Source organism: Columba livia, chromosome 15, assembly GCF_036013475.1.
Source record: "Columba livia isolate bColLiv1 breed racing homer chromosome 15, bColLiv1.pat.W.v2, whole genome shotgun sequence".
In the NCBI taxonomy this organism is placed as follows: Eukaryota; Metazoa; Chordata; class Aves; order Columbiformes; family Columbidae; genus Columba; species Columba livia.
Genome location: NC_088616.1, coordinates 7,144,000 through 7,168,242, shown reverse-complemented (window position 1 = coordinate 7,168,242; position 24,243 = coordinate 7,144,000). Strand labels below are relative to the sequence as shown.

The 24,243-nt window shown below is 54.7% G+C and overlaps 2 protein-coding genes across 14 annotated transcripts in view; both read left to right on the top strand.

Annotated features, from left to right (window-relative positions):
- MGRN1 (mahogunin ring finger 1) overlaps positions 1-20,849 on the top strand; it is a 52,019-nt gene extending 31,170 nt beyond the window's left edge. For 4 of the 11 annotated variants that reach the window (XM_065030813.1, XM_065030817.1, XM_021295804.2 and 1 more), the window contains exons 7-17: positions 1,889-1,941; positions 4,503-4,550; positions 8,900-8,968; positions 10,898-11,057; positions 12,831-12,940; positions 13,850-13,915; positions 16,350-16,573; positions 17,504-17,627; positions 18,153-18,198; positions 18,818-18,925; positions 20,178-20,849. In XM_065030813.1, coding sequence (XP_064886885.1) covers positions 1,889-1,941; positions 4,503-4,550; positions 8,900-8,968; positions 10,898-11,057; positions 12,831-12,940; positions 13,850-13,915; positions 16,350-16,573; positions 17,504-17,627; positions 18,153-18,198; positions 18,818-18,925; positions 20,178-20,290 — 1,121 coding nt within the window. In that variant the 3' untranslated portion in view covers positions 20,291-20,849. Of the gene's footprint in view, positions 1-1,888; positions 1,942-4,502; positions 4,551-8,899; positions 8,969-10,897; positions 11,058-12,830; positions 12,941-13,849; positions 13,916-16,349; positions 16,574-17,503; positions 17,628-18,152; positions 18,199-18,817; positions 18,926-19,565; positions 19,611-20,177 lie in introns of all 11 variants that reach the window. The other 7 variants (XM_065030815.1, XM_065030819.1, XM_065030811.1 and 4 more) reach the window with 3 other exon arrangements.
- Positions 20,850-21,166: 317 nt separating this feature from the next.
- On the top strand, positions 21,167-24,101 carry NUDT16L1 (nudix hydrolase 16 like 1). 3 transcript variants are annotated; one of them, XM_065030821.1, is made up of 4 exons: positions 21,195-21,467; positions 21,905-21,980; positions 22,059-22,165; positions 23,117-24,101. In XM_065030821.1, the coding sequence occupies exons 1-4, from the start codon at positions 21,240-21,242 to the stop codon at positions 23,531-23,533; spliced, it is 828 nt and encodes a 275-aa protein (XP_064886893.1). In that variant the 5' UTR covers positions 21,195-21,239; the 3' UTR covers positions 23,534-24,101. The 3 variants fall into 3 exon arrangements, with proteins under 3 accessions (XP_064886892.1, XP_064886894.1, XP_064886893.1); XM_065030820.1 differs by having other exon boundaries at positions 21,167-21,467; positions 21,905-22,165; XM_065030822.1 differs by lacking the exons at positions 21,905-21,980; positions 22,059-22,165 and having other exon boundaries at positions 21,194-21,467.
- Positions 24,102-24,243: the final 142 nt, after the last annotated feature.

The window sequence follows — 24,243 nt, the reverse complement described above, 5'->3', positions numbered from 1 at the left end:
CCCCTTCCTCTGTTCATGCAGCTTTTGGCAAGGAATTTGTACTTTCTGATGCTGGGCATGCGTAGAATGACCAAAAATAGAACAGGAAGCAGCATGGGAAGCATACATTCATGCACGTACTGTGCCCAGCCTTAGCCAATAGTGTACTGTCATCTATTTTAATAACCTGGAAAGGCAATTGCTTTTAAATCCTCTCCTGGAAAGAACATCAGCACAAAAATATGTGACACTTGAGCAAGATTTGAGGAAATTGTTGTGTATTTTGGTTCTTTTTTAATGGATGGGGCTGGAATGAGATGGCCTTGCGTGTTTGGAGCACCTGGAAAATTACAGCTGGCCTGTAACTGCTTGTGTGAAATAAAATTGAATGGCAAATTAAAATAGCAATCAGCGAGATGTTGGTTTGGTCTGAGTTCTGCCAGGAGATGTTTGCGTGCCTTGCAGAATGTAAGCCTGCGGTGTGACCCTCTGCTGCTCCTGCCAGCGGGATCACTCTCGGGGAAGGTGCAGAACCCCTTTGGGGAGGGAAGGTGCAGAACCCCTTTGGGGAGGGAAGGTGCTGGGCAGAACGGGCGGCACAGCTCCAGCTCCAGCCGTACACGCTGCCCCGGGGCCACAGGGGTGTGCAGCGAGGTGATGTCTGTTCTCTCTTGGCTGTTCAAACTGTGGAGAGGGACGTGAGTGTCATTTACTGAGTGAGCTGGAACAGCCTGGGTCTTGGCTGGCAGCGGGGGGAGCAAGCAGACAAATTCCCAGTTTCAGTCCTCTTTTCACAGAATCACAGAATGCCATTTCTGCATGCCATTGTGTTCCTCATTACACCCAAATTGCCATGGCAGATCTGCAGGTGCAGACTTTCTCCACCCGCATACTGCTGTTTCCAAACATGCTCTTTGTGCCACAGTCCAGTGACGGTTCCTCTTGTTGTCTCTGCTGCTGTGGGGGCCCTTGGCAAGCTGTCAAGCTCCTTTCCCTTTTAGACAACACAGAAGCTGCTTCCTTCAGCTCTTGACTTTCTGGCACAGAGCTGATGTTGTGTGCAGTGCCTCTGCACATGCTGAGCGAGGTCCAGGCAGGGCGAGGTGTTCACATCCTTCCCTCAGTGACTCCTTCACAGCCTCTGCCTCCCAATTCTATATGATGAGTCTGAACATAATTAAACAAAAGGGTCCAACCAGTTGGAGCTGAACAGAATCTTAGTCTTGAGCCAGACACACTGGGATTGTATTATACCTCAGCTTCTTCTGTTCTGTATTTGCTGTGGGAGCCATGGATGCAGTACAGAAACCTCCAACAGCCCCTTCTCTGTGCTGTTGGATTAAGAGGGAGGCCTTGAGTTTGGAAGAGGGAAGACCTGATGTTTGTCTTTGGGAAGAGAAATGGACAGAAATGTTTCAGTGTCCAAAACTGTTATGAGAAATTAATGTTTTATAAGTATGTCAGATTAGAGCGAAATAAAGTGATAAGTACCAGAGCTGGAAGTGCTGCCAATTGCTATTAAACCAGATGGATTTATTAATCTCCGTGGTAAATTCAGGTAATTAAGAACAGGAGTTTAAGGGGAGAGCAAAATCTCACAGAGCGCTTTGTTTTATTTTCCCTTTCCAACCTCCGAGAACAAAGTGGGATAGTTTGGAGCAGCCCAGGTAACGAAGGCACGTCTGGGTAGGCCCACCACAGAGCCCAGCAGGGTTTCGTTCTCGCTCTGCAGGACTGTGAGATGAACCAACCTGACGACAAGATAAGAAAAGTTCTAAATTGCAAGAGGAATGAAAATAGAACAGATGGCAATTTAGAAATTGTGAATGGACTAAAATTCAGCTTGGAGTAGTTTTATATTTATACTGTTTTCAAGGCTTAACCAGGACTGCTCTTTGTCTTTTTGCAGTGGTGGTTGAGGTGACAGGTCATGCCCATGTTCTTCTGGCTGCATTTGAAAAGGTAAATGAGTTCTTTTTTTCCCTCTGTCCCTATGTTTGTATATGTAAACATTTCCATGGGTCGTTAGTTTGTATTTATAAAACACTTAGCACAATGGAGTCCTGGCCTGTGACTGGGGTTCCTGAGCACTATTGTAGTACAAATAATTGCTTGCAGCAGCTCTTGTGCAGCCTGTAATTATCATTTGTACCTGAGCTGGTCACTCAGCTAATTGTAGCCGGTGTTTCCTGTGTTTTGGGAGCAAGTATGTCTCAGTGCCTGGGATGCTGAGGGTGGAAGGTGTTGACCATGGCTGCTACCATGCAGTTTTCCAGGGCCTCAGTGTCCAGACCCCGTTGCACCATTGTTTGGCCTTAGTTTACACATAGGACCAAGCCCTTTTAAAGAATTAGGATACATCCTGCATAAAGACTTTGAGCTCCCCTACTTTTGGTAGCACATTTGATATAGCCGACCGCTGCCTACATGGTAAGGCTAAGCCAAGGTATATGCAAAAGCCTGGATAAGAAAGTCTCTTCCCATGATAACTGGACCCCGAAAACAGTTACAAGGTCTATAACTGCACCACGTTGTGTCTGGTTGTGGTAATACTGCTGACACATATCCCGGGCAAGAGACACTTGTAGTTCCACGCTAAAATGAGCCAAGAAATGCAGGAGCAGAGCTGGGCATGTGGAGGGGAGCAGCATCAGTGCTGTGCTGTTAGAAATTCCCCACTTCCAGGCTGGCACATGGACTGACTTCTGTTTCTAAATCTGCTTGGTTCCTGCTGTATCCCTGAGCAAGCTGCCAGGTCTTATTCTGTTTGTCCTGAGTGGATAATGGGGATGGTGACAAACTGAGTCAGAGGGCACAGGAAGTACACTCAGTCCTGAGGAAGCCCTGTAGCCAAAAAATGCTCTGAAGTGTTCTAGGTTGCTTTTTTGTTGGACTCAATATGTGAAGAAAATGAGTTTTCCTCTGCTAGAAAGTTGCTCTGAGCACTGGCTCTGGAGGTGGTTCTGCTCCTGACAGAGATCCGTCAGAAATGAGATGATCAGCTGCAGCACCCCTGGATCTAGGACGGGGATGTTATTCTTCTAGCTTCCTGCTCCAGCTGATCTGGAAAAACAAAACACGCTGGAATCCCTCAGTCGTTGTTCAGCGGTGCCTGGGAGAGGACAGTGTGGGCAGTGTGTCCTTGGGGAAAGCTGTAGTGTTTGGAGCCCATGTGTTGTCTTGGTAGGAAAATGCTGTAAGTGCAGACCCCCTAGCCTTGCCAAATGGTTGTTCAGCCATTTCTGGGGAGAGAATAGATGAGACCACCAGCTGCCTGCATGTTACAGCCTGATTTTGAAGTATTCTCTGCATGTTTGCCGCCTTCATCTGCGAGACTCACTTCTGCTCCCCTGGCTATTGCCTTCATAACTTTTTGGTTGTAGCCAGATTCAGATTAGACTTTAGATCTGAGAACGTGAGTATGATTTCTGTGTACAAAGGAGTGTGTCTAGTTGCTGTTTTCCAAGTATCCAAACATAGTGCTGTTGCAGTAAGCCCAGCCTCTGCGGTCAGGGAGTAGAGCTCGTGCTGGGGTCTGGATTTGTCCCAGCTTCCCATTCTAGCATCTCATGGCAAGCACTTGATAATAGCACCTTATGGAAAGTGGGAGAATACACACGTTTTGGGAATATATTGGCACGAGGGCTGATGTGGCACTTTGGAAATTCCTGCTGGAGTTTCCCCTAAATCTCCTTTGCTGCTCTCTAGACTCTGGCAGAGGAGGTGGCTTGGTTCAGTTCAGTTGGCCATTGTGGATGATGGAGAAAATAGAAATGACACACCATTCCTATCACTAGTTCTGAATTGTTCCAGTCCTGCCTGCTGCCACTGAGCAGATGAGAGGCTTGAGGTGGTCCCCACAGCTCTGAAGGTGGCAGTGTGGAACACGTGTGACTTGTTTCTGACTCTGTCCAGTGGACAAGCCTTGTTCTCAGCCTCATGCCAGCCCCTGCTCTCTTGGCTCTCTGCCCTCAGGAGTGGCTCTGAACTGGGTGTTATTTACGGTGTTAACAAATGTTCTCTGCCAAGTCTTGCTGGACTTGCTGAAGGAGTGTTTGTACCCAGCTGGACTGCTTGCAGCCTGCAAGCATCCAGTGTGCCAGTGGATTTCTGTGTATGCTCTGACCCAAGTCAGCCAGATTTAACTTGAGCCAAGTTCAACTAGCTCTGCACTGGAGCAGACAAGGAGCACTCCGATACCTTGTTCCACCAACTCCACTGGGAATTATTGCCCTTCAGGCTGTCCTGCTTATCACAGAATGGTTCGTGTTGGAAGGGACCTCTGGAGATCATCTGGTCCAACCCACCTGCTAAAGCAGGTACACCTAGAGTAGATCACACAGGAACATGTCCAGGCAGGTTTTGGATGTCTCCAAAGAAAGAGACTCCCCAACCTCTTTGGGAGAGGTTATACAAATACCACCCTCCCCTTAGCTAGCAGACACCAGCTCTGCCCATGAGTGTGTTTTACTCGTAATTTGTACACGTCAGTTATCTAATGCATTTCCTTTTTTTCCTGCTAGCATGTTGATGGCAGTTTTTCCGTGAAGCCGTTAAAACAGAAGCAGATCGTAAGTACCTGTTTCCTGTCTACTGCTTGATTAAAGACATTTGCTGGTGTCCCACGGGTGCCCGACTGTACCCAGTGGGAAGCTTCGTTCACTGAGAGCCGAAGATCTCACGTTGTTAGCTCAGATATCACAAGCAAAACCAGTCAGCTGCTGGCAGCCCTTAGTGTTGGGTTGGTTGTTGCACAGCCAGGTGTGTGTTGGGGGAGCAGATCTGGCAGTGTGGGACCGGCAGAGCCATTGTGCAGGTCTCTGCGCTCCTCAGGGAGGCAGGCACTACGTATAGATCCAGTCTTCCCTATACGTTCCTGCCTTGCTGGCATTTGGTGCTCGGATACAAAACTGGCAAAGTGCAGTACTGATGCTTCATTTCTGTATAGATGCGAGTAAATCAGCTTTGCTTAAGTGCTGTACGTGTTAAGTAGTGTGCAGTATATCTGTGTATTGACACTGCCTGATCTCCTTAGGTTCTGTGTTTGTGGTGTGGAAGGATATGTCTGCAAGCTCACAGTGTCCTACCTGGGGGCTGAAAGCTGTAGATTTTCCACACGTGTGTGTGTGTGTGTGTGTGTGTTAAGATCCTATCATGTCTTCTTCCTGCACAAGCTTCTTTGCTATACCCATGGTATATTTGGAGCAATCCTGGGGACTGAGACCTTTTGGCTCATCTTGTGTGTCTCCCTGTGAGTATCCTGGGACTTCAGCGGTCACAGACATGGTCTTGCTTTGAAGCTGTTGTTTATGTACCAGACTGCACGGGTTACGAGGTTAAGGGAAGGAGGGAGACTGGCAAACAGGCAAATGTTAGGGATCTGTAATCCTTTCATAGCCTATCCTGGTGTGATGTGCAGGGGCTGTGGACTGCCTTATCAAGATAGAAATAGCATCCAGTCTTGCATAGAGAGAAATACATAATCAACTGCAGACTCCTAAGATTGCCAAGAGTTTAATCTTCCAAAAGGAAATCTGGTAGTGATCCTGTTGCAAGGATCAGCTTGACATGTCTTGGAGAAAGAGATGAGATTTTGGTGGTTGATCCCTTTCACCTCTAGATGTGTGCTGTGTTTCTGCCATAAATGTGTTTGACTTCAGCTGCTTGTGATTGATGGATAGGGTTTTCTGATCTGAATTTAAAGCCTTTTAGTGTCAAGAAGGTCATTAAGTGCCTTGATTAGACACTTTTTGCTCTAAGATGTTTCTTCCAGCACCCAGATCAGAAAAGAGCCACTGAACAATGTCAGTTAATCATACATCAGCATTGCATTTGGTAATTCACTGTCTCACCAGTGCTGTGCAGAGACCCACAGCCTGTCCTTCAGACTTGCTCCTGCCCCATGGCAGCAATATTAGCCCTCACTGCCAGAGCTTTATCCCGGTGCTAGTGGAGAGTTCGCTGGTGCTCCAGCCCGACATCTCTCCTGAGCCCCCTGTGTCCCAGGCTGACCTGCGCTCCCGTCCCTCCCTTGGTGCTTAACTTGGCTGTGTTGCAGCGTGGTCTCCTGGCTGGCGGATTGATCTGGGTGCTACAAGTATTTTTAATAGAGACAGACAGAACCTGCTGCGGAAAGGAGTCTACAGAGCATGGAAAGGCAGGTTTGTAGTGGGAGGATCCAGGAGAGCCGTGGCTCTGGAGGGAGAACTTGTGGGCAGCGCTGGAGGAAGCTGCCCGAGCGCTGAGGGTGCACAGTGGTGTCATGTCTGTGGTGCCTCTGCCTCACATGTTCTTCTGATCAGAAAAGAGCATTTGTGAACTGATTTAAAGCTGCTCATTTATCTTGCTTGCAAATTTGGGAGGGATTTTTACTTATTTTTTAATTCTTTACAACAGCGCTTAGCTCTGTGGGTCGGTGCTGGGTTACTGTGCACACTAGCACAGTGTGTACCATTCTCCGTTTAGCACTCTGGGTTCCCCAAATGGAGGGTTGTCTTGCTGGAAGTGCTCTCTAGGGAAGTTCCCACCCTGCCACAGGATGGTTAACTGTCTCCTGCAGCAAAACAGGGTGTGCTTGTCTGTCTTTACTGGCAGAGCATGGAACCTGCCCACTCAGTGTTCGGTTGTGGGCACATTTTTTTTTATTGGCAGTTTGTAAAATGTAATGCTTACATGTTCTCTCTCATGGCTTTTAAAATAGAAGGAAGCTCTTGCTAGAAGAACATACAGTACCACTGAAAGTGAGGTAGCATCTGTACCCATAAGAGCATAGAGCAGAGGTATAGACTATCTGTCTGAAGTAAACCATCTGTATAGCGTTGTACATTCTTCCCCATCGCTGCTTTTCTTTTGCCTTCCCCTCCTTGCCATTGCCAGGATTCCCAGGTACCTTTTGTGTGCATCAATCTCTGAAGGTCTTTGGGAGCAGGAGGCAGCAGCTAATGAGCTGAACTGCTTGATTCTCTCAGCTGAGATCAGTTCTAATATACCAACCTGTTTGAAGAAATACAACACTGATGAACGCGAACAGATGGGTCAGCAGAAAAACATGATCTGGGCTTGGCTCCTGTGTGCATCAGCTGGGGCTGTACATAGCAACAGGAGCCTTTGGAAGGATGACGAGGTACAGGGTTGGAGAAGCGTGAAGGTGAAGGATGGCATTATGTACAGTCACCTACTCCATCTTATGTGCTCCTACTGTTTTAAAACCTAGAGATCTTTCTAGTAAGAGCCATGTTGCACTGTCCACCCTTTTCCTACTGGGACAGGAGCTTCTCGAGGTTTTTAGAGTCAGTCCAGCAGCAAAACTGCACAGACTCTGTTTTTTCCCTTCCTGACCTCTTCTATGCTTTGAGCTGACCACTTCTGCACTCACTGTTGCCCGTTGTGATCCTCTGAGGAGTGAGGATTCTGTAACAAGGCTCTGTTTGAAATGTTGAGTTACAAAGGAACAAATCCCACATAATTGTTCCCAAACTTCCTGGGTGAGCTGTGAGCCACTGCAGAGGATTTTGCTCAGCAGTCCAACATCTGACCTCACTGCCTGGAAATGCAGGCCCAGAACAGATTGTCTGTAAGCTGCATACTGAGTTAAACAGGGTGACTCTGGAATTAGTTTGTTAAAGCTGCTGCATCCCAGCTCAGAGTATTTCTGAACTGGCAAATGGGCTGGATATGGCGAGCTCCTGCCCCCATCTTGGCATGTGATGTCCTCTGCAGCACTGAAATCCCATGGCAGAGCCATTGCTCCTCTGAGCACCTGGCTTGACAAAAGGAAAAGAGAGAGGCCAAGTACATGTGGAAATGCCAAAAGCCCTGGGACTGACGAGCTGCCGGAGCACTGGATTCCTGGTGGCTTGGTCTCAATGCGTGGTGTCAACTGGGTGGTTACTGGAGACGGCAGGAAAGTGTTTCCCTGTTAGATGTTGTCAGTTTGATACCTTGCAACCCCTTCATGAATTTACCTGCTGCGGAGCTTTGTGTGAAGGAACTCACCCTGCTCTGGGGAAGCTGCTGCGTAGCAGCAGATCTCAGGGGACTGGTGTCTTGGTGCATCCTTGTAGAGACAGCTAAGAGCCTTGTGCTGCACTTGCTGGCTAAGCTAGGAAGGGAGGACAGCACCCCCCCGTGCAGAGGGGGCTTGAACTGTCAGCCTTTCTTGCCTCACTTTAATTCAGCTGCTTGGGGGATTTTACAGGCGGCTGCCAGCATTTACATGAAGGCACAGCTCCGAGGAACACATCCCAGGGTTGGGGCTGTGAGTAACTTCCACTGTGCCTGGAGCACTTTCTGCCACCACACACGCAATTTAGAGGTGCCACCAAGGGCCTGGAGGTGGTAATAAATGACACTGCACTGATGTAGAGTTGCCCCTTGAGTGCTTCTCATGCTAAGGGAGATGGTTTCTCTGTCTTCAGTGACCTGACATTGTGCTCCAAGGCAGTGAACAGCGAAATGATGTGCAGCCATTGATGTGCCAGTAGTGAGGTGTTGGCACCTCCTGAGGTTACAAAGACAGGTGGAAGTTCATCTTGGTTGAAAATAGGCAGCGCTTCACAGAAGGAAAGGACTCTGGAGGGCTGATTGCCTCTGTCTTCTTTGAGCTATGGGTGCATGTTCCCTCCTGATCTCTGAGGCAAGCAGAGTACTTGCTTTTTAGATTATTTTGATAGTGTCGGAAGTGGCCACTTGGGCTCCCTGCTCAGGCCAGATGGGATGGACACCACTTTTTGAGTAAGGAGAGACCCATTCTCCCAGCCATCCTTTGCAGTATTTGTTTCTGTTAACTTTTTTATGTGCCTCTGGGGGAGCTGGCTGCCGTGGGTGTTACGTGGACATTTTGACACAGGAAGGAGGGGAGGTTGTCATGAAGCAGCAATGACAGAGCAGCTGGCACTCCAACTATTGTCTTCTTCCCTAGGTTGACCGGGTGAGCTATCTGCTTCAGGAGATCTACGGCATCGAGAACAAAAACAACCAAGAGACCAAGGTAAAAGCGCTCAGAAAGCTCCTGATCTCTGAGCTGTGGGTTTCCAGCCCACACCTTCTGCTTTCGAGCTTAACAATGCTGCTTGGCAGGGCAACGTGGAGGTGCTTCCCAGAATGACTGTCACGTCTGTGTCATTCCTGCAGGTGCTGAAGAAGAACAGGGATGACAGGTCCTCACTGTCGTGAGGCCCAAACCGTCAGTGGAGTTGTGCTGAGATAATTCTAGACAGGCTTCTGTAGTGCTGCAGAGAGCCGAGCTCTCTAGGGCTTGCCAGAGTCTCGAGAGCAGCCTGCATTCCCCAGTGTGCAGGAGAGCAGCATCCATAAGGGATGTATATGTGAATGCCGTACCTAGAAACATTGCCTGTCTTCAGGCAGGAGCTTCTGCTGAATCCCAGCTTGTTGCACAGCCCCATGCAGATTACGTGACTGCTTTATGCTGGCTTTAGCCTTGTGTAGAGCTGCCCTTTGCTGCCACCTGGGCTGCAGACAGTACCAAGTGCTGGCCTCTGGTGTGAGTAACACTTACAACAGAGGAGCAGCCACAGAGCAAGACAAGCAAGATTTCCTCTCCAGGCAGTGCAGCGTCCTGCCCAAAGCATCCCGTGATCTCTATCTGCCTGTGTAGGTAGCACCGGAAGAGGCAGGAGAGAGAAGCCTTTGCAGAGATTTTTCTTGCACAGGATCTATTTAAGAGGATTGAAGGCTTCTGTTTGGGTCCTCTAGGGTCTTGTGATGATTCCCTTGATGCAGCAATCCCACATTTTTGGCCCATCAGACAAGTAACCTGAGGCCGTTTTTGTTCTTCCTAGTATACTTAGCAAATGTATGAACAGGAAAACAAAAGGCCTGTTCTCCCTTCCAAAACAGATAAGGAATGCATGTGACAGGACAGACAGGCTTGCAGCCTTTTGCTGGCGTAGTCAGCAGGCTGGATGTGGGTGCGGCAGCAGCAAATGCTGTGTGTTGCTGCAGCAAGGTTGCCCGTGGTCTGGCATGTGTTGGCCCTGGTGATCAAAAGGGCCTTGTGAAGTGGAACCAGGTGAAGGTGGAGGGTGGCCCCTGCTGGGTCTTCAGTTTGGTGGGCTCTGGCATAACTTCTCCGGCATCAGTGGGGAGACTGTGGGGTTCACAGAGGTCACTTAAGAGAGCTCTTGTGATTGGACAGTAGGTTTCTCCTCCCAGCCACAGCTTCCTGGGTGGCTGTAATCCAATTTTGGGGGCTCTGAGTGACTGAAAGACTAGTGTGATGCACGTTCATGTTGAGTGGGTTCATACTGACCTTCTTACCAGGGCAGCTGTGAGCAGATGAGCATCCCAGGCGGGTTCTCCTGCAGCTGCATCGAAACTTGTGCCAGCACAGGAGACTGGTGGAAATGCTGTGGCAGGAGAACCACTCACTCCATCACAGGTTCACAGGACTTGTGGCAGCTGTGCTAGACGTGGCTGGAGTGCCTCCTCCTGACCAGCCGCCTACTGCAGTCAGCAGGCAGCTCCTTTGGGGCTGCTCTCTGTGTGGACACGGGGCAGAAAGGCTGGACTGCCAGGAGCCCACTTCCCTGCTGGCCCCGGGAGCCACAGGCTGGCTGGCAGGAGCTTGTTCTTAGACCCCGCAGCCAGAGGGATCCAAACTGCAGAGAGGCTCCCCTCTGCACACAGCCTGGCTCTGGGGAGGGACAGCAGTGCTGTGAATTCACGGTACAGTGTCCTGTCTCTGGCCTTTTGTGAGCTCAGAGCAGAGTCCCGAAATGAAGGAGTGTCCATTAGCAGGGCTGTGTGGGCTGGAGCTTTCTCTCCTTGAGACACCCCCGCTGGGAGCTGCAGAGTCTCACAGCCTGTTGGTTGTGAAATTTCTTCAGGCTCCAAAGTCCCGTGGCAGTTCGGCATGGCCTTTTCCATTCACATGCCAATGTCCTGCCTCTCATTGCAGCCTTCAGATGACGAGAACAGCGACAACAGCAACGAGTGTGTGGTTTGCCTGTCTGACCTCCGCGACACCCTGATCCTGCCCTGCAGACACCTCTGTCTGTGCAATTCCTGTGCTGACACCCTGCGCTACCAGGCCAACAACTGTCCCATCTGCAGGCTGCGTGAGTATGTGCCCAGGACACAAGGGCATCTTTCTCCCTCCTAGGCTCCTGTTACATCAGTACAGGCTGTAAGAAGGAACGTAGATTTTACAGACCCCGCCCCAAGGCTCAGCATCAAACGTGCTGCTGCTCTCCCTGGCATCTGGAGATCCTGGCACCTAAAATAACTGTCCTCGAGCAGGGAAGAAGGAGAGAATGGCCCTTTATCCCGTGTCTCCCTGGCCACTTCCCTCTCCTTGAGATGGAATCTGAAGGTGCAGGTGGTCTGAGCTGTGCCATGTAGGCAGTTCTTGGGTTTTGGTGAAGAAGGTGGAAAATGCCCCAAAGTAGGTAACATAGAACCTTTATCCTGAGACTCTCTGGCCGAGAAAGCAGCCAGCCCCACTGGATGGCCGTCCAAGTACTCTGCATGATTTACTTTTCTTCTAACAACCTTACTTTGACTTCACTAGGGAGGCAGAGGTGAGGTAACGGTCAATTTGGAGTCCTTTTCTTTGCCAGGAGAGTTGGGAGGATCTGCTTAACCCCTGCATTGCTCGGCTTCCAAAAGATGGAAAAAATTAAATACCTATTCCGACGCTCAGGCAACACTTGCTGGATTCCGTGTATTTTCTCAAAAGCACAGAGGCACAGGAGTCTCTTGAGAGAATGCCTGTGTTTTTGCTGGAGTAGGCATACGTTTTACCCTGTGCTTGGTCTCTGAGATATTTGATTGTTTCTAATTGATACCTCTCAGGAAGAGACAAAAGAGCCTGAGACAGATGTTTGGCCTGAGGATTTAAGTCTAAACAGTTCAAACTTGACAAAGATGCAGTAACCAAAAGCAAGATCACATCAGAGGAAGTGCCAGACAGCTTTGCCTATAAGTAGCACAACTTAAAACACAGGAACAGCATTATCTCATCTGCATGCTGCTGCGGAGTAGTTTGGATTTGTTTGGAAAGTGCACCCATGTCAGACTTCCTGGAATCTGCTTCTGGGGACTGCAGAAGTAGCAAGGATAGATTTGCACCTCTGTCCTCTGGTTCTAGGCTGATCTTGTGAGTAGCTGGGTGCAAAAAGAACTAGGGAAATGCCTGGGCTTTTCCTGGTGTACGAGCAAGTTCTTACAGCTGCATCAGAACAGATGTCTGGCTCATTCATATGTGCTCTCGGCACAGAGGAACTAACAATATTAAAGATCTGCAGATAGAAAATGGGACTGTGGGCAGGGAATGGAGATCAAAGCTGTTGTGGTGGTAGGACAAAGGGTTTGCTGTGCTGGAGACAGGAGTTCAGCTGCTAACCCTCTGGCTGGGTTCCTCCCAGCACCGCAGCGCTGGCTGGTGGGAAAGCAGCCGATGGCAGGCGTCATGCTTCCAGCACCAGCTGGACCCCGGGGCTGAGACTTATGGGGTCTGAACGAACCCAAAGTGGTTTTACATGAGGTCCCTCACCATTCTGTAGCTTTCAGTGTGCAGTCCAAGGCCAAGCTCATTTTTTTTAGTAGTATGTCATACAGTATCAGACCTGAAACACCTCTGCGTGAAACACATGCAGCGCCTGTTCTCTGGAAGGGCTGTGTGTATGCAGAGTTTTTTGGCCAGCAAATCTCTCCCCAGTGTAGACAGACCAACTAGAAGCCAGACCATGGCACTTGGCGTTGGTGTGCTATGTGGTCCTGCTCCCCCGTGCTGATGGTGTGTCTGTGGTGAGCTGAGCTGCTCCGGCACACATCTGGCATGGCCTGGTCCTGCTGGGCCGTGCGGTCACCTGCCTGCTGTTCTCTCCTAGCCTTCCGCGCCCTGCTGCAGATCCGGGCTGTGAGGAAGAAGCCGGGAGCTCTGTCACCGGTGTCGTTCAGCCCCGTCTTGGCACAGAGCGTTGACCATGACGAGCACTCTGTAAGTACCTCGCAGCCCCGTGTACAAAGCCTGAGTGCTGGTCTCAGCCTGAGCAGGCAGCTTGTGCTTGCACAAGGTGCTCATCCTGGTGGCTGGTGTCCATGGGACCTCAGGAGGTGTGGTCAGGCCTTGGAGCGGGGTCTTGCTGAGCTGTGCCGCCTCTCTTGTCAACCCTGCTAGACAGCCAGGATCTCTCCTCTTGTGGACTGGTTTTAGCCAAGGGCCCTCCTGTCTTTTGGTAGAAACAAATCCACAGAAACCTTAGTGTGAGAAGGTTTCTCAGGGCCTGTCCCAGCATAGAAGTGGCAAAATTTGAGCATGACAGGAAAGTGGGAGAAGGTTACGGTTTGACTTGCACACACATCTGTATGTCAGCACGCTCTGATGAAATGCTGTTGGCACTGGGGTTCCCAGCACGGTGGCAGAAAGGCCTCTTTGTGACAGCCTCCCTGAGTGGCAAGGTCTCAGCGGGCAGCTCGGGGAGCATGGGATGGAAAGTGTGGTGCTGATGGCACCGGGGCCCAGTCACTCATCCTTGGTGTGGTGAGGGCAGCGGCTCATTGCCTGAGCAGTGCTGCTGCACAGCTGGCTCTGGCAAGACTCGTGAGATCAGAGTGAGGAGAGGGGGATCTGCATCTAGATCACCTTACTGGCTTTCATGGGAACAGAAAGAGATTGTCACAGAAAAAAACTGGTTTTATCCATCTGTCCTCTGCAGCACTGTAGCTCTGCTGCCTTCAATTTGGGCTAAGAAACAGGGCAGGGGAGAAACCCTGAGGGTCGTGAAGCTGAGTGTATGTAGAGGAAGCAGGTGCTGTCACTTGCAGTGAGGTAAGGAGATGCAGTGTGTCTTTTTATGTCACTAACCTCAAGAAACAACTTCTTTAAAACATGGTTTTCTCTTGACAGTGTCCCTTTAAAGCTCTTAAGGTGAGCACTGTCTCCCTGCCCAGCAGGAAACCTAGAAAGGAAACAGTAAGTGGACGTGGTTGTGTTTGGCTCCTACGGCAATTCTTTGCCAGCACTGTCACCAGCACGTGGACGTGTTACACGCACAAGGGCTTGCTACCACGCTGGGTTTGGCTTGTGCCCCTGTACAGGCTGCGACACTCTCCGTCCCGCCTCCGTGGTAGCGATGAAACGCTCACACCCTGCACGGATGGTCACTGACCTCCCTGGTTTGCCTGCGGAGGAATGAGCAAGGTGGAAGCAGCTTGCCACGGGGGTCTGATGCTGACTTGCAGGGACTTCCACAGGTTCTGAGCCTGGCTGCTTTATAGTACCTGGCCAAGATGTTTTTGTGTCTTTGTAGGACTGTGGGCAGGCTGCTGTCTCCTTGGCTCACCTAAAAGCTTCCTCACACTTGTCTCACCCCCTTGGCAGTTTGACGTGGGCACATCTTGTGGTTTCCACCCCGGTGCTGGGATGTAGAGGCGGACAAACAGGCACAGCTGGAGCAGGGTTTGCATTCAGGAACACTGGCTGCAGTGGGCTGGTTTGCTTTTAGAGATAGAGGAAGGATGGAGCTTGTTTTGTTGGGGGCTTTCTGAGTTGGTGTGAGAACATGTAACTGTAATGCCATGCTGGGGACAGCATGAATAGTGATTGTGAGGGACCAGGAGCTGGGGAGGGGAAAGGCGAGGGAGGCTGCCAGGCCATGAAGCGTCTCTCTGTCTTCTTTGTGTACTCCCATCAAATGCGGCTGCGGCTGTCATCGGTATTGAGGAGGCTGCAGTTTTCTTTTGCTCAAACACCAGCCTGGGTGCCCTGTGAGGAGTGTGACTTGCTGTGCTTGCCCGGTCTGAAGAACACCTGGGGCCGGGTTCAAGTGATAAGGCTGTTGCAAGCTTGGTGTGACCCTGGCCCTCTGCAGGCCTCCTGCAGCAGCTCTCAGGTGGTGTCGCAGTGAGTGTCCCAGGAGGGGAGCAGTGTCTCAGGTTTGTTTGGAAGCTCAGTGACTTGCAGAAATGGAGTTGCAGCTGTTGGCAGAGGAATCCTCCTGCAGCCTGAGCTGTGCCACAGAGCCTGATCTTTCTTCACAGTGAGCAGCCTGTGAACCCTCAAGCCTTGGTCTACACAGCCAGGAGAAAATATCCCAAACACGACCCAGGGAGTTTTGCCTCCCTGACTTTTCTGTCACAACGGACCATCTCTGAGCTGCTCTCTGGCAATGACGTGTTTTGGTGGAGGTGGCTTTAGGCCCCACCGCCTGCAGGTGGCAGCAGCTGCAAACCCATCCCGTGACTGGTGATCTTTCAATCTCCAGCTGTGGTTTTCAGCGCAAGCTCAGAATCATCACAAGACCAGCACTTTAGGGGCTGTGGGTTGATGCTTGACTCCAGGTGCCACTGGTTCTTTCTTGCCCATCATATCTAGCTCGTTCTGTGACCACAAGTGAATCAGTTCAGCAATCAATTCACCCCAAATTAGCAGCTGGTGTTGGAACAGGTTGCTGAGCAGGCTCATCCGCAGCTGTGTGTTTGGGGAATGAAGCACAGAGAAGCTTCAGGAGTTGATGGCCAGGCGCAGCAGCAGCACACCGCCTTAGGTGCAAGAGAACCACCTCCCTGAGATGCAGGGCTGAAACAGCTTAACTGAGTGTAAGCCTGTGCTGCCGCAGCCTTGCCTTTTTGTTTGCAGTGGACTGGGTTGAGCTGCCTGTGACCTACTGGGTTGCAGCATAAACTCTGTTTATCTCTGAGTCTGCAGGACCTTGATGATTTGGAGTTAAACCAGTGCTGGTTTGATGGCTTCACAAGGGTCCTTTTGCCTGGCAGCTTAGTGAGTTACCAAGGGGATGGGAATTGGTGCAGTTATGCCCTCCTCCCTCCAGGGCCAGTGGTTCTGTGATCCCTTTCCTTCCTGTAGCAGAGGTGACTGTGCAGAGAGCTGGCGTTTGCAGCTGAGGGGGCCGAGTCCATGGGAGAAGTGGAAGTGCTGGGGGCTCCAAGGATCAGCCCTCGTACCTTTGACTCTCTCCTGGTGACACTGGTGGTGCTGTGAAAGAGCTGTGGGAAGCACAAGTGGGGTGCTTCTTGAGTTGGAAGGGTTTCTGAACCCTTGGAAGAACTTTTAGGAGAAAAAGTCCAAACTTATTTTATGGCGTTTTTTTTAGGAACCTGCTTTCTCACCCTCCTGGTACCGCTCTTGAATATATGGCAAGGGGTGTGCCCAGCCATGGTCCAACGTGCTGAGATGCCCAGTCTCATTGCTCTGGAAACTTGCCCAAAGCATCATCAGCATTACAGCCCAAAGGGAACAAATGGCTGCTGCAGGGGAGAGAGGTGGAGGGTCTCTGGAGAGGTGGCTGTGGGGAGTGCAGTGTGGAGGGTGTGGGGCCTCCCCTTTCTATAGGGGCTTCCAGCCTGCTGAGGGTTTCTTAATGTGCCCCTCGCTTTCTCACCCACAGAGCTCTGACAACATCCCTCCAGGCTATGAGCCCATTTCCTTGCTGGAAGCACTGAACGGCCTTCGCTCTGTTTCCCCCACCATCCCGTCAGCTCCTCTGTATGACGAAATCAGCTACTCTGGCGTGGTGGATGGGATGCTGCCTGCTGGCCGACCGCTTGCGGGGATGGACAGAGCTGTGGAGAGCAGCCACCAGAAGAGCAAGCGGAGCAAATCTCCAGATAGGTCAGCATGGGGATGGAGGGGTCCATGCCTCTTGCAAGCCAGGAGAGGGCTCAGGCTCTGGCTCTGGCTGGTCCCATCACTGGTACCACAGCTAATGCAGAATTTTAGGGGGCCACCAAGTACTAATGCCAGTGAGAGACTTGGGATACCACCTCTGTGTTCAGCCCCAGGTGACAAGCTTATGTCTGTTAAGAGGTAGCTTTGTCACCAAAAGGAAGAGGATTGTTAACAAGGAGATTTAATCCAGAGTTTGGATAGAAATGTCTCAGTTCCAGTGCAGTTAGTCTCTCCATTTGCATTTGACATCCAAACTTCGTTGGATTTCAGCTTTCTATGGAGTTCCCTGGGAACAGAAGAGTGGGGAGAGAAGTGACCTGGATTTAGGAGCACAAAATGCTGAGTGAGATCCTTTCATAGTTATCTGGAGCCTGCTTTATTGGCATCATGATGGAGGGTGTAGGCGTGGATGCTGTGGAGTGGGCAGCCCACTGCAGGTGACCTTCACGCGTCCCTTGTGGGGCCACACTGGTAGGGTCAGACTGGGTTTGTTCCTGGCACTCCTCACTGTCCTCCATTCCGAATTTCCTCTGGGAAGGGAGCCCCTGAAGGTGAGAGGGGCAGTGTGGAACCAGGGCCTCTTGCTTTCCATGTGAAGGCAGATTTGTCCGAGTCGTGTTCCTGTGCTGGAGCTCTGCACTGCTGGGCTCTGCCACAGAACTGCTGCTGCTCTTCTCCCTGGGGCTGATACTAGAAGGCCCTGGTGAATTTAGCTGAACAGTTGGAGCTTCTGCTCATGCGACTTGGCTCATGCTGCTGGTGGAGGGACAGAGCAGGAGTGGTGACAACCTGAGCTGCTGCCACCAAACCCACCAGAGCCCATGGTGCTGGCAGCACTATGGCTCCTTACAAATGGAGTTTCTCTTGCCGCAGCACACTACGGTCTCCCTCGTCCCCAATCCACGAGGAGGATGAAGAGAAGCTCTCCGAGGATTCCGACTTGCAGCCGGCACTGAGCGGTGGTGAGCTGGTCCTGAGAGAGACCAGCTCTCCAGAAGTAAGTCTGTGGTCTGCTGGGGAGCTGCTCTGAGCCAGAGCTCTTCTGGGGGGGTGGCTTCTGGGACACGGGAAGTGCCTTGAGAAGGGCCATTGCTCCCTCAGTGACAGGGTAAAGATGAGCTGCTTGGCACGAGAAGCCTGGAGCCAGGTCTTGGCTGCCTTCATTTACCCACAGGGCTTCATGGGGAAGGACGCAGCCGCTCCCTGTGCCCCAAACACATCTTTGGGAGCTGTGGGGTTGGAAAGCCTGTTGGCCTTCAGCCCTGTCAGAGCTGAGCTTCCCCCAGCTTCCTGGGGGAGCCCAGCAGTGTTTGGGGCAGGGGTAGAAGCTGGGCCTTGCTGGGTTTCCAGCCTGTGAAACCCCTCCATCGCGGCCTGTGGTGCCGCAGCGCTGATGGGTGGCCCTGTGCTCCCTGTGGGAAGTGAGTCCTGCTCCTGAGCGTGGCACTCGAGAGAGACAGGGCAGGAGACAAGTGCAGCAAGGGCCTCCAGCCTGCAGAACTAACTTGTGCTTTCCTCACAGAGTGTGGCAGGGGAAGAGATTGAGGAGGACTCATCCCTGCAGCAGGGTAAGTGTGCACTTGGCTGTGGGGCAACCAGACCTTGACTTGGTGGGAAGGGGATAGTTGGGGGACAGATGTGCGTGTCCAGAAACATCCAGCCCCTGAAATGCACCTCTGAGCTGCTGTGCTTTTCCAAAGGTGCCAGGATCTCTCCTTGGAAGTGGGGCAGTAAAATCCACAGGTTTATTTGCCGAGCATCTCTATTTGCTGTAAGCTCTGCACAAGCAGAGCTGTCCGTGCCATGCACGGTCTCCTCACACGGCTGAGGGGGCGGATGGCTGCATGCACCAGCGTGATCCTGGTGAGACCATGGCTGCAGTACCGGGTGTGCAGGATGTACCATGTGTCTTTGGGGCGGTTGTCTGGTGCTCAGTCAGTATCCAGAGGGCAGGAGGACAGGGTGGGAGGGGAGTGCTGGTTGTGTTTTGAGGTGTGAGGCTGCGTGTGAGCAGAGCTGGCCCTTTGACAGTGACCCAGGCCAGTCTGACCGGCTCTCCTGAGACCTCTGTGGGGATGGGGGGGCCGGGGAGCTTCCTCACGTTGAAGATCTCAGCCTGTTCTCATGGCCTCTGCCCCTGCGGAGCTGCTCTGGGCACTGAGGGGCTGCATTCTCGGCTGGTTCCAGGTAGCCACCTGCCCTCTGTTGAAGACATCCTGCAGGATGGCAGCTGCAGCGAGCACAGGAGCCTGACGCAGTCGGAGAGTGAACCCCCGGTAGACGTCTACCTGCCAGGTAATGGCCACGCCGTTGGGGTCAGAGACACAGGGCCAACCTGCCTGCTCGTGGCTCAGGTTCAAGGCACCGAGGGGCCTGGGGGGGTTGTGGACTGTGAGCCTGACCACGGGCAGCCCGCCAAAATGGGGTGATGAGCTGCAGCCTTGGGATGGGACAGGAACACATCTGCCTGGAGCATGGGCTCCCGTTCTGCTTGTGGGCAGAGTGAGCTGCAGGCAAGGGGGCTAATGCAGAGGTAACTTGTCCCCACTTCTCCTTCCTCCTCCCTCACCCTTTTGTCTCTGTTCTTCCCCTCCTTTCTCCTCTCTGGGCTGTGGCCACTCAGTGGCAGCATTTATGTAACAGGGACCTCCTGTGTCTGTCCCCAAACTGCACTCCTGCCTTTGGCCGAGGGAGGGAAACAGGCTGGGGCAGCTTCTGGGAGACCGGGCTAGCGCAGGGGGCAGCGGGCACACCTCTGCCGTAGGGCGGTGTCACGGCGGGGAGGGCTGTGGGGTGCTGTGCTTTGCTGGCCTCACCCCAACTGTTGTGTTGTTGTTGCAGCCTGTTTTCTTCCGTAGAGCAGCAGTTTGCTCTGAGTGCCTCTCTAATGTCTCCTTCCCTCTCTGTCTGCCTTCCTCCCTCCTGTCTTGGGCAGCACTGGGTCCTGATTCCTGCTCTATTGGTATAGAGGAGTAAGCTGGTACGTCTTCTTGTTCTTCTTGCGCATCGCTGCGGTGTGGGGCAGCAGGACCCCTCCTGGGAAGGGGACAACCAGGCACGGACAGGGATAGAACTGATCTTGTCCATGGGGGCAGGGCAGGAGGGGGCAGCAAACCAACCAGCCTGCGCTGCCAGCCCTGTCCTGGCTGTTCCCATTCCTGGCACCAGCATCCCTGCGCCCCCAGGGTCTGCGCTGTCCCCGAGTGCCAGGACCCCAGGCAGGGCAGCAATCCCCAACCCGCCCCCGGCTCTGGGCTCCGGGGTGAGAGCTCTGCTGTCTGGTGGGCACTGTGAACAGCCAGGGCCACGCTGGCTTTTCCCAGGCTGGTGACAGACAGTGTGTCCCCTTTGTGTCCTGTGTCCCACCCCTGGCGCTTGCTGAATCTGGATCTTAGCGGGGCAGAGAGGATGGAGCTCGTGGGCTGCAGCCCTGTCTCCTGTGCTCAGGGCAGGGTAGGGGGGGGGCGGGGTGATGGGCTCCTGCCTGCGCTGTTGGTCTGACCCAGAACCGGCATTATTTGAGCTGAACCTCCTTCTCCTCACTCAGGCTCATCCGACTTCACCAAGATGCTCCCCAGCCGTGGCACCGGCAGCCCCACGCAGCCTCTTCTCTTCGAGCAGACGCGTCTTCACCTGGAAGATGAGCAGAGCCTCTCGTGAGCGGGGCCGGACCTCCCTGCCACCGGACCCCAGACCCCCAGCACAGCCTGTCCCCCGCAGCGGGGCTGGCCCGCGCTCACCGCCCCGGGGATACGGCGTGGCGTATCGCACCGGCGTGGTTGTGGCACAGCCCGGCTTTTTAAAAAGACGTGCATGTTTCCTGCTAGCGGTGGGTAGGGGCTGGCGTCGTGTTTTTATGTGGGAGGGGGGTTTGGGGGTTAAAATCAGCAGATGAAGGACAGACACTACCGATGTATATTTTGTACACAGCCAGCACAGCCCTTTGCTGTCACTGCCCCTGTACATAGCTGTGAGCCCCTGCCTGCCCTGGCAGCTCCGCGGGGTGCTGGGGTGAGCTTTGCCGGGATGCAGGGTTCTGCGTGGGGCTCAGCTCCGTCCCACCCCGTTCGGGATGCCCGTTTGGGGTGGGAGAGGGCTGACCCCCGCACTCCCCCCGCGGAGCCCGGCGCTGCCCACGCCGTGTGCCTTGTTCTGCTTCTGCGGCGGGTCCCTGGGCGACCCCCCCTCGATGTTTGTAGTAATAAACCCGTGGAGCAGCCACGCGAGTTCGCGCTTTGTTGGGGGGGCGGAATCCAGTTCGGCGGGGCTGGGGATGCGGGCGGGGGTCGCGGGCGGAGCTAGGGAGCTGAGGGGCGGGGCCGCCATCGTCCGCCTCCTTCCCGGCGTGCTTTTCGGCGCCAGCTTTGATCTCATTGGTGGCGGGGGCCGCCAGCCATAGTGCGGCGGTTGCCTAATATGGCGCACGACGCGGGCAGCAGCGCCGGCTTCCATTGGCTGCTCTCCGCCACTGGCCGCCCCGGCCGAGCGCCCATTGGCCCCGCGGCGCGCGGCGGGCCGCCACTGGCTCTTGCTGCGGCCGGTGCCGCCCCTTCGTCGCCGCCGCAGCCGCGCGTGCGCAGAGCGGGCTCCCGGGGCGGGCGGCGAGGCGATGGCGGCCATGGGGGCGATGGCGGCCATGGGCGCGCTGCCGGCGGGCGCGGGGACGCTGCCGCCGCTGCCGACGCTGGGGGTGCCGGGCGTGCCCGAGCTGAAGCCGCTGACGCGGTACGAGGCGATGCGGCTGGGCCCGGGCTGGAGCCACTCGTGCCACGCCATGCTGTACGCGCCCAACCCGGGCATGCTGTTCGGCCGCATCCCGCTGCGCTACGCCGTGCTGGTGAGGGGGCGGGCGGGGGGACGGGGACTCCGGGACCGGGACCGGGCGGGGCGGGGCCTCGGGCTGGGTCGGGCCGCGGGCACGGGGGCGGCGGGCTGAGGGCGGGCGGGTCTGTCGGGTCTGTGCAGGGCGGTAGCGGCAGGCCGGGCCGGGCCGGGCCGGCGGCGGGAGCGACTCGGGGGGAAGCCCCCGGGCCCCCCGCCTGTGCGGCCGTGCCGTGGCGGGTCCGCCTCGGCTCCCCGGCCACGGGCCGCGGCGACTCCCGGAGGCGGTGTCGGTGGACGGTCCTGGATGCGCTGGAGCTGGAAGGAGCGGCCGGGCGGGCTCCCCGCGCTGCTCCGCCTCCGCAGAGGCCCCGTCGGGCCGGCGCGCCCGCTCCTCCCCTCGCCCCCCGGGGCTCCGCCGTGCCCCATTAACACCATGCGCCTCTATTGCAGATGCAGATGCGATTTGACGGACTGCTGGGCTTTCCCGGGGGGTTCGTGGATCGCCGTTACTGGTCCCTGGAGGACGGTCTGAATCGGGTGCTGGGCTTGGGTTTGGGCTGTGTGCGCCTGACGGAAGCTGACTATCTGTGCTCGCACCTGACAGAGGGGCCACATCGCGTGGTGGCACACTTCTACGCCAGGCAGCTGACCCTGGAGGAGCTGCATACCATCGAGATCAGCGCGGTGCATTCCCGAGACCACGGGCTGGAGGTGGGACATCCAGGGAGGGGGCGTGTAGAGCTCTGAGCGTTAGCCCAGGGAAGACGCAGCTTCCCTCCTAGGTCTGCTGGGCGGCCGTCTCTCGCAGCCCAGCGGGGGAATGCACCGCATGTAGAGCTGCTGTCGGCGAGTGCCGTGCACCGCCGTGTAGCGCCAGCATTAGGAGGTTTGGCTGTTGGCTGAGGTCGTGCCTCAGGCTGCAGAGTGTAGCTCGAGCTCTGGCCTTTCCCAGTGACCGGCCACGTAGGGAAGAGCCCCAGCTACCCGCTCAGCCTCAGGACACGGGTGAGGTCCAGGTCCGTCTCGCATCTGGTGGGCATCTCCCCCCGCTCTGGGTTGGGTCACCCGGACTGGAGTCGTGACCCTCGGCGTGGTGACGTGTTGCTCTAACCCCAGTTGTCCCTGGCTGGCACGGAGGCCGCGCAGGCGCAGCCTTCTTCCCGGGGAGCTGGGTCTGGCTGATGCCCTGGGGTAGAGCGTGAGAGCCAGGGCCTCCCCTGGCGCCTGCAAGGCGCTCGGTGGGATTCGGCAGCTGTGTGAACGGCACAAGTCGGCCCTAGGTTGTGGCGTGATTGAGGGGGACACATGGGTGAGCAGTGGTGTCCCCAGGCAGGGTGTGGAGGGGGAAGTGGGGCTCCCCGTAGTGGCCTGGGGCAGCGGGATCCCCCTGAAGGGGCAGGAGGGGGAACAGAGCCAGGGCTGGGCTGGGCAGGGAGAGCAGAGCCCGGTGGGGTTGGGAAGGGCGGGTAGGGGCTTCAGCTGGGCTGGGGACAGGAGGTGAGGGCAGGGGTCGGTGTGGGAGGGACGGGCGGGATCTGGCAGCCGGGGCATGGCGGGCCTGGGCTGTCGGGGAGCTGGGGTGAGGGTGTGAGGGAGAGAGGGGGGTGGGGGGTCCGGTGCTGCCGCGGGCTCTGCTGAGCTGCACTGCATGCTGTGTTGCAGGTGATGGGCATGGTCCGTGTTCCCCTCTACACCCAGAAGGACCGCATGGGTGGTTTGCCCAACTTCCTGGCCAACTCCTTTGTTGGAACCGCCAAATTCCAGCTGCTCTTTGCCCTGAAGATCTTGAACATGGTGCCGGAGGAGAAGCTGGCCGAGGCGGTGGCTGCCACACAGAAGCCGAAGAAGCCGGCCATCGACCAGGCAGGAGGGAACCTGCATGCCGCTAAGCACGCAAACGAGCTGATGGTGACCGCTAAAACAGGCAACGAATTTGCAGACAGAGCAGAGGACCAGGCAGCTGTGCAGGCAGCGGAGCAGGCGGTGGCTGGGCTGGAGAGCGGGGCCGTGCTGGAGCAGCCGGTGGGGCTGGGGGCAGAGGCTGTGCTGGAGCAGCCGGTGGCTGTGCCCATGGAGTGACACCACCGTGTTTGCACTCGATTAAAAGTGGGTGAGACTAGAGACTTTCTTCTAACTTTCCAACCCATCGCTGGCTGCAGTTGTTGCCCATGTGATTCCACTGCCCAGCTGGGAGGGTTTGGGTTTGTCTGAAGTAAGGGACAGCTTATGTATTTTTATGGCCATTAAACTAGCGAGCTTCCCAGATCAACTTGCACAGACCCCGGCAGAGAGTTCATGTGCTTTTGTGAGGGCGCTGAAGCCTTAGAATTATGCTTTGATTTCAGGGACGTGCTGCTGCTGTCAGGTCCCCGTTTCATTTTTAAGGAACAAAAACGTCTTATTTTTTAAATGCCCCGTGTTGACTTGGACGCGGCTGTGTTTGCAGCGGACGCAGCTGAGGGACAAGGCACCTCTGCCAGCGCTGGGGGAAGGGCTGCCCTCCACCAGCATGGCCAGGCTCCCACTCGGGTTTTGGCGCAATGGGGTGGCGTGCTGTGAATTCCCTCTGGGGCCTGGGGAACGCTTGTGTGGGGTTCTACCTGGAGATCTGTGGGAGCAGGAAAGTGGAATAAATGGCTTTGCTGAACGCCTCGCAGTCAGGATCATTCTTGACCGCCAGCACGAAGCCCGTGGTGACCAGGAGCTGTCAGTCCCCCTGCCTCAGGGCTCTGCTCCTTGCCGGCCCCTGCCAGCGCCCGGGCTGCTGCGGGCGCAGGGGGCTGGTGGGG